The sequence below is a fragment of the Gossypium arboreum genome, chromosome 13, assembly GCF_025698485.1.
Source record: "Gossypium arboreum isolate Shixiya-1 chromosome 13, ASM2569848v2, whole genome shotgun sequence".
Taxonomy (NCBI): Eukaryota; Viridiplantae; Streptophyta; class Magnoliopsida; order Malvales; family Malvaceae; genus Gossypium; species Gossypium arboreum.
The window spans coordinates 21,331,339-21,340,066 of record NC_069082.1 but is presented as its reverse complement, the minus strand read 5'-3'; the positions used below and the strand labels follow the sequence as shown (position 1 = coordinate 21,340,066).

Here is an 8,728-nt window from a genome sequence, read left to right as displayed (position 1 = left end):
AGAATAATAATAATTCCTATCTTAATAGATTTTGTTCTCGACAAAAATATTTCTAGAAAAAGTTGATTGAGACAGATATTTTTTTGATGATAGATTGGACTAGAGGAGTTGTCGTATGAAAGATGAATTGAACCCTTTTTGTAAAAATTGAAAAAAAAAAAAAAAAAGATAGCTTAACAGTGTAATGAGGAAAAGAGTGCATATGAAAGTTGTAGAGCTAGCATTTGAGTTGCCCAATAACCTAATGATCATGTTGGTATACTTAATCTGTTTACTGATCAGTTTGTTAACAATTTGATAACTACTTAGCATGCTCAATTCCTTGACTCACACTTAGGAGTTTTAAGGCATTCTAACTACATTAATTAGCCTATTCATATTGGGCTAACCTATAGGTAAATGTAACATGATACCATTGGATTTTGCCATTAATGGTACCTTAACAAACAAAGGAGAAATATCTTCATTGGATTTTGCCTTTTTGTTTTATTGCAGCTCTCATATTTTTAGGATATGGCTCCTCCTTGTCTGCTTAGCCTCCTTGTTTTTTTTTCTTCACCCTACTAAATATGGGTTGGATTTGAGGTTGTAAGACACATTTTCAGCCCAACTGAAATTTACCAGTTTAATCAGGTAGTCATTTTTAAAATGTAACAGTCATCATATTTTGATTTAGATCAGTTAGTATATATGCAATATACACCTTAACCTTTGTGAATAGAAAAAAAAAACTTTTAAAACTTTCAAAAAATATAAAAGAATTATTTAAAAAAATAAACTAAAAAATTAACATCTTAAAAGTAAGGTTAATTTTGTTTTCTGGTTGATTCTATTCAAATCAAATTCTTCCACCCACCTTTTGTATTTATGATTGAATAAAGGGAATGGGGTTGCTTAGACTCTCTTGCCAACATAATGCTTCTGCCAATTGAATCAAGAGGTTGTTGGCTAATACAACTTTGCCAACTATGGAGGAAACCTTTACAAAGATTTTAAATAACTTGTGTTGAATTTACATATATTTTCACACTATCCTGTCAGAGAATAAGTGATTGGTGATTTAGAGCAGAAAAAAGAAGAGAATTGGAGAGAGAACTAAAAGGAATTTTTATTATTTCATTCATGTGTTTTACATCAGCTTCATATATGAATGCTGAGCCACAAATACATTTTAGTTGACGTATCTCCACCTCATGCGGCTCTTTTCACTCAATTTTCAGCTTCCTTCAGATGACCAACTGTTGTTATAATTCTTTTCACTAATTTCATAACATATACTTCAAACGAAGAAGCTACTACTCAAATTTTATGCAACTATGTACTTTATCCCTCCATTTCTTTACAAACTCATCCAAAATAAAATAAAACCTTAAGCAATGATGTCAGAATCAGTGGTCCAACCGTTGAAAAATAATCGGATATAAATTAAATTGAATTGCAAATCGATGAAAAATTGATTCAACTGATTGAACCAGTTTATATTTTTTTTATAAAATTTTATGAATTTATATTTCATTATTTATTTTTAAACCAACAATTCAATAGTCTTATCATCTACTCAACTATTATTGTTTCTCCATAAATGCGTCGACATCACTAATCAACAAACATTTCAAACCCTAACCAGAAAGCACAAAATAAGGCATAATGTTAAATTTAATCTTTAATGCCTACATTTTTTTGTCAATTCAGTTATTATTCTTTTGTAAAACTAAATTTAATCATTAATTTTTCAAAAAGTGTCAAATCGCTTTTTAACAGAAATGTTGTCTAAAACATTCATTTTTTTTAACAATATTGACGTGACAGTTTACGTATACTTCATGCTAACATAACGCAACATCAATAAATAATTTAAAAGTTAAAAAATTTCAAAAAAAAATAGCATGCAGTACATGTATATTACCATGAAGGTTGCCATGTTTAAAAATATTTTAGTCAATATTTCCATTTAAAAACAATAGTTAGAGTCTTTTTGATAAGTTGATGGTCAAATTCACCTCTTTTAAAAGGTTGAATATCAAAAAATAAGGGATAAATTGAGAAAATATATAAACATTAAGAGCTAAATTTTATGTTATGCCAAAAAAAAGGGTTAAATTTAGTATTTTTCTTTTCTTTTCTTTTTCCAGTTTATCATTTTTTTCAACTATAATAAAAGATCTATCCTACTATAATAATATGGCAGCAAGTACTGAAAAGGGTTAAGGGAAAAACTGTAAACTATAACTGTTATAGAATTTTTATATTTTTATTATTTTTCTATATCTTTTATCATTTTTATAAATTTCCATAGTTTTTATAAAATAATTTGAATTATTTTAAAGTTTTGTATAATTAAAAAAAACAAATGACAATGTAGAACAATCTTAAAGCCTTGCCAAGATTTAAAAAGAAAAACTAAATCTCACTTACACCCGAAATAAAAACTGAAGTTAACGGCATGGCAACAAGGAGTAGATATGCAAATTCACTTCTATTAACACGACAATAGAGCTAACTTTAGTCTAAACTCAACATGTACAGACCTATTTCTTTATTCTTACCAAAGAAATCTATATATTTGCATTAATTTCACTTTTTTTAAAAGAAAAAAAAAGAGAGTAAAATTGACTGAGTGAAAATTTGATAAATTAGTGATGAACTAAATTGTGGGATATTTTTTAAAGAATTCAATAAATTTATATATATATATTTCAAAACTTTGGCAATAATAAATACAATTGAAACATTATACCATGATTCACACACGTGCGTAGCTAAAAATTGGTAATATTCGTTGCGCATATAAGACAATTTTGTTTTGCAGAATCATATTCACATTTGATATTTGCTCAGTTCAGATATCAGTACAGTACCTTCTTTTTTCCTTTTCAATTTCAACTGCTTTTTGTTCACAGTGAAATTTACTTGGTTTTACCACAAAAACAAAATGATGAAAACATAATAAATGGTAGGCCTAACTTGGTTTCATCATCATCACCCAATCAACATGGTCCAGGGCAAGTTCTGTGCCAACTTTGGCTGCACAATCCAACAGACTATATATCCGACATGAGTATATTTACCGTATATACATGTGTATGAATTATCTGCCATTGGCTCCAGGGATTCAATGAAGCCACTGATTCACAAACACAGCTTCTAAGATTAATTCTGACAGTTTTCTAACACTGAAACCAAAACTGGGTTTTACTATTGTACTCTATTTAGATCATTAATCAATCCTAGCTATAATGCTAGTGACACAATATCAAAAAGATTCCGACTCAAATGACAAATGTCTATCTAATTTTCTGCCCCCTTTCTTTTCTGTCCTAGGAAATATCATATATTTCCACCTCACATTTATTTCTCATGATTCATCCTCCTACTTGTCTCGCTAGAGTTAAAACTACCAATTCTTACTAAACTACCTACTACTTTTATGAGGCTTGGAACTTGCACAATCAGTATGGCAAAGCCAAGTAAAAATCGAGTCATTGCATGAAACGGGAAATTAAAACATGGAAACTCCGAAGATGTGGTTGCAGCATAGAGCAAGGCAAGGCGAACAAGATGCAGCATTTTACTCTTGCATTTCACCAAATCAACTAAAAGAAAAAGTTCTCTGAAATCTACACACTCAGTTTAACAATAAATGTACTCACCATATATTCTTCATTACTACTCATCTAATGAGCCCTGCAGCAATAAAATGGATTAAAGAAAAGCACACACATACAGAGACATTATGTCATCCACAGAAAAGCAAAGAGTTGAAATACTACAAGCCTCTCTAATTAAGGAAGGACATGGTTTCCTCAATTAACATACTGCTTTCGATATATCTATATAATAGTCTATGGGAAACCTAGACTCTAAATGAAATATTCCTTTGCACCTCACCCACAAAACAATTGCACAGCAAATGCCATATTTGCAATTTAACACCTAGCTTCTCAAAGATATACAATATACTGACTGGCTGATGCTTTCAATGATGCAGCCAGATTGATACTTAAAAGGAAGTTTTCGGTTAGTAATGATAGTATCGCATTTCCTAATTACAATTCTATTTATCAAGATTCTTGAACTGGAAAATCTATAACTTATCGTAAATGTGAAGAAGTTGAAAGTAAAAAGTCTCATCCACTCTATTCAATATATCAGACTAATTGCGGGAAAGTATGGGAAAGAATAGAACTTATGAATTAGAAAATCGAGCAAAAGGAGAAACTGGCACCATCCAACTGAACAAAAGAAACTAAAAACAATGAAGGATTCCAAAGTGTACATAAGAAAATTTCTGGGAGTATATAGTTCATCAATTGTAATGATCAATGTAATCAGTACATCAGCAAACATCTAAGATAACAGCCTCCGGAACTTATTTCCTCCCTTGAAGACAATTCCAAGAAAATTAAGGAAGAAGAAACCCATATGACTAGTTCTGTGTTCTTAAAAAGCTTTCAACAAACTCTAATGGCAACCTACCAATGTGTTGGTACTTCAAATTATTAAACCTATTCCTGTGCTAATGACGCCAGCCTTTGCAAGTTCTCATGTCACTGAAAACGGGGGAAGACAAATTTAATCGAAGAAATTTTGAATGAAAGTTTGGAAAAAGAAATAAAAACTCAAGACACCCCTATCAATAAAACATTCTATTGAATCTTGAGTAATCTGAAATCTTCCCCATCATCCCCCATCCAAAAGGGTAAAGATGTAAAAAAGAAAGAAGGGGAAATTACCATTAGTAAAAATTCAGAGTTGTGTGTTTAAGAAAAAACCGATGGTGCAAACCCCAGTGGCAGCGCAGCACCATTCAACCGCACGAGATGCCACCAAATTCTATCTCTCTAGCATCCCATCACAGCACAATTATACACAAAGTTACCCAACTGCTTTCTGGCAAGCAAGTTCCATTGGGGAGGCCCTTCGCTCGGAACCCATGAATTGATCTCAATAAAACCTTCACCTAAAGCCCTAGGTCCACCAATCACTATAAGGCGATCTCCACATGCTCTGAATGCAAGCCCCCAACCATTCATTGAAACTGCTCTTTCTGGCAATCTTCCAATAGTCAACCATGAGTTCCCCTCCTTATCATACTTCTTTACCTCCATGCCAGCATGATCAGCGGCATACAGTTCATTATTAACAACTGCAACCAGAGGGGGTGCCACAGCTGCCGCAGGCATCTCTGCGGCCGCTCCACTTCTTCCAGGAGACATATTGGGAATTTCAGTCCACTTTTTTGTATCTAAATCATACTCCTCACCACAAGTGAGAACCCGTGCATCCTTCCCGGCTCCACCAATTCCTCCAATCACGTAAAATTTCTTATCCATAAATACACCACTACACATCTTCCTTGGCTTATTCATGCTTGGGAGAGTCTCCCATTTCTGAGTCTCAGAATTGTACATTTCTGCAGAGCTCAGGATATTACCCTGAGAGTCACAACCACCAGCTAAAATTGCAATTTCTCCAAGACTAGCTGATCCAAACAAGCACCTCGGAGCATTCATACTGGTCCCAGTAGTCCATGAGTTCGTCAGAATACTATACCTATATATAACCTGGGAAGTTACCTCCTTCCCAAATACAAGCAATTCAGTTCCAACAGCCAAGGACTCCTTATCCGAAAAAATGAAACATTCATTGGGAGGCATCCTTGGCAAATGCATCCACCTATGCCTAATTGGATCAAATGCCTCCCATTGAAGGAGGTGACAAGAAAAATAAACCCAATGCTCAACAACACCGTTCTGCTTCCTCAACTTATAGATCTCGCCACTCCTGATTAAGGAGCGAAAACTCCGATTCAATGAGGCAATGGAACCATAATCAGACCTCGAGCACCTAATCAGACAACTGATGGAATTATCTCTCCCAATTGGTTGGATTAATGCATCCAAGTCTGACGAAGAATCCCCAGCATTACTCCGATGACCATCCTCGGGAGAATCAGAAAAGCTGCTATCATCATTTTCACCATCATCCTCAGACTGTTCCTCTGGTGACTCCTCCACAGAATCTGACAGGCTGTCACTGTCTGATTGGTTAACCAAATCCGGTTTGTCTAGACCAATGGAGCAGTGGTGGATAAGAGAAGAGTCTGTATCCGAGGAAGAATCAGATCGCTTACTATCGTCACCGGATTGGTCATGAGAACCTGGCAAGAGAAAGTCACCTGAGTCTTGTGGAGAAGAAGCATTAGAATTATTATCGTCACTCGAGGAATCATCAGAAGATAGCTTCGACAACTTGGTTTCCTGACAACCATCGGATTCAGAGAATTCCCGTGGTCGCTTCCCATTGTACATGTAAGCCCACTTCCTTTCTTCCTGACAAGAGCTTGCAAACACCAAACAGGACTTGCAGCACCGGTTCTCCAACATGACTCTTTAGGATCCCCTCCCGACTTCAGACGGGAAAATCCCCAAAAATAACAATGGGAATTTTCAAATCACTGTAACAACCACAAGTTTTATTTCTCCCCCCAAAACATAACGCAGTCAAGATTAACAAATTCTACCTATTCAAGAAAACAAGGGGCAAACAAAGGGAGCAGTTTCAGATAAATTTTCAAAACGATAAACCAAACCAAACAGGAACTCGAATCCAATAAAACAAAGATCCAAATTCAGGCTTATAAAATGAAAAAAAAATTCAGCGGCGAAAAAAAAAATAAAGAAGTCAAAAACAATAATTAAACATAAGCAAATTTGGTTAAAACAAGAACAAAAGAATTCACGATCAAACAAAGCTGAAGAAAAATAAGTACCAGATCTCAGAATTTCATTGAAGGCAAACAAGAACAAAAACAAATAAAATAACAATCAGATTCAAACTAATAGAAGAAACGTAAGCTAATCAGATCTGTTTATAATTTCATTAATATCATCTCATTAATTAGTAGATAAACACAAAGTGATAAACGAAATAGAAATATTAAATTAAAAGAAAAAAAGAAGGAAAGAATAATAACAAAAGCGAAGAAGTGACATATAAAGGAAATGATAAAAGAATCATAATACTAATGTTGCGAAGAACTTACTGACTGGATAAGAAGAAGAAAAAAATGAAATGAATCTCTTTCCGTCAAAAAATTAATACACTATCTCTTTTCTCTTTCTTTTCTTTTTTTTTTTTTCTTTTTTCAGTTGTTGTTCCTTTGATTTGCTGTTGTTGTTCTTCGCGTTCTCGTGTTTCTTCGTTTAAATTTTTTTTTCTTTTTTTTTTTCTCTCTGTTTCTCTATAGGCTGGTTAATTTGTCCTTTGGATTTTCTCTGCAAATCAGAGCGAGGGAGCTTTCGTTTTGGCTTTGCGAGCAAAATCTATAAGAGACCCCCTTTATCTCTCTTTAAACTTGCTCTCTCTCTTTCTCTCTCTCCAAACCAAAATAAAAAAATAAAAATTGTTTAATGAAATAATTTTTTTTTTTCGTTTTTACGTTTTGTTTGTTTTCGGAAGTCGAATTATAAATAAAGGAAAAAAAAAAAAAGAGAATGGGAGGGTGGTGATGAGGGGAAGGCAGGGCAGGCGGGGGACGGCGGCGATGGTGGCGGTGGTGGGACCTACAAAAAGGGGGAGGGGGAGTGAAAACCGGTAACCGGTTAGCGCCGGGTGAGACACGTGTTGACTATGTGATTGATGATGATGAGGCGGAGGAGGTGATGGAATAAAAACTGTCCCTCTCTCTCACTCTCTTTTCTTAAAAAATATATGAATTTAATGGGAGAAAATAGATTTTAGGTACCCCTACGCCTTTTAACAGTGCAAGTAGTAAATATATGAATGAGGGGGGGAATGGTCAAATCTCTGCCTGCCAGCTTCCGTTAGTGGAGTTTTTATCCCCTGCTTCTGCCGTTTTTGAAGACAAATTAAGCTCCACACTAATTAAGTAATTATCGAATTGACTAGTCAAATTACACACTACAATTATCCATCATCACTTCCGTAATCTTAATCTTAATCAAAATCGTAATTATCCCTTAATATGATACTTTAAGCACGTCCACATATTTGGTTTGCTTTTAATCCCATTTTTTTCCTACCACAAGATTATTTAAAAAAAAATCAAATTCCAGATTTACGATTCCACAAATGGTTCAATCTTTCGAAAGATTTAAATAATATATTTTAAATTAAATTATGATTTAATCCGATTTAATCTTAATATTTTAATTTTATATAATATTAGCAATTAGTTTTGTGCTAAAATGATTTCTTTTAAGAAATATTAATATTAGTATTTTAAACTAAAATAGCTAACAGGCTACTTGGACAAAGCAATGATATTATAAAATTAGAGGATCTAATTATTCCAATTTAAATTATAAGGAGTAAAACTATAATTTGACCTATTTTTAAATAAAAAAGGTATTTTTCAAGCCAAATTAAAGATGAGGCCAAAAATAACCATAAACAGACCTAACAAATTTGAGTGATTTCTCAATTTGCAAAAGTTATTCTGCTAAATTAGCTAATTAGGTGGGAAAAAAGCACATTAACAATGGGCAAATTTTATTACTAATTATGGAAAAATATATATTATTATTGTTAAGAGTAAGCTGTGGGTTATTTCCTTTAAAAGAAAATTGTTGAATTTAAAGCCATTTATTTTGAAAAAATAATAATCAAGGTTTTTTTATTTTACATTCGAAATTTTTGAAATTTCAAATTTGAAAGAATTATTTATTATTTTTAACTACATTGAGTAAACAAATATTTTAAAAGA

At 33.1% G+C, this 8,728-nt stretch overlaps 1 protein-coding gene across 4 annotated transcripts; it reads right to left on the bottom strand.

Annotated features, from left to right (window-relative positions):
* Window positions 1-2,796: 2,796 nt before the first annotated feature.
* LOC108466996 (F-box/kelch-repeat protein At1g26930-like) lies at window positions 2,797-7,823 on the bottom strand. 4 transcript variants are annotated; one of them, XR_001868743.2, is made up of 3 exons: window positions 7,046-7,772; window positions 4,734-6,523; window positions 2,797-4,550 (listed from the first exon to the last, which is right to left on the bottom strand). XR_001868743.2 is itself a non-coding variant. In XM_017767425.2 (2 exons), exon 2 carries the CDS (start codon window positions 6,384-6,386, stop codon window positions 4,842-4,844), a length of 1,545 nt encoding a protein of 514 aa, XP_017622914.1. In that variant the 5' UTR covers window positions 6,387-6,523; window positions 7,046-7,823; the 3' UTR covers window positions 2,797-4,841. The 4 variants fall into 4 exon arrangements, 2 of the variants coding, with proteins under 2 accessions (XP_017622914.1, XP_017622915.1); XR_008277222.1 differs by having other exon boundaries at window positions 4,734-6,457; XM_017767425.2 differs by having other exon boundaries at window positions 2,797-6,523; window positions 7,046-7,823.
* Between the last annotated feature and the right edge of the window lie 905 nt (window positions 7,824-8,728).

Bases quoted from the DNA above. Each gene is read 5' to 3' on its own strand.
- LOC108466996 (XM_017767425.2), bottom strand. From the start codon at position 6,386: ATGTTGGAGAACCGGTGCTGCAAGTCCTGTTTGGTGTTTGCAAGCTCT.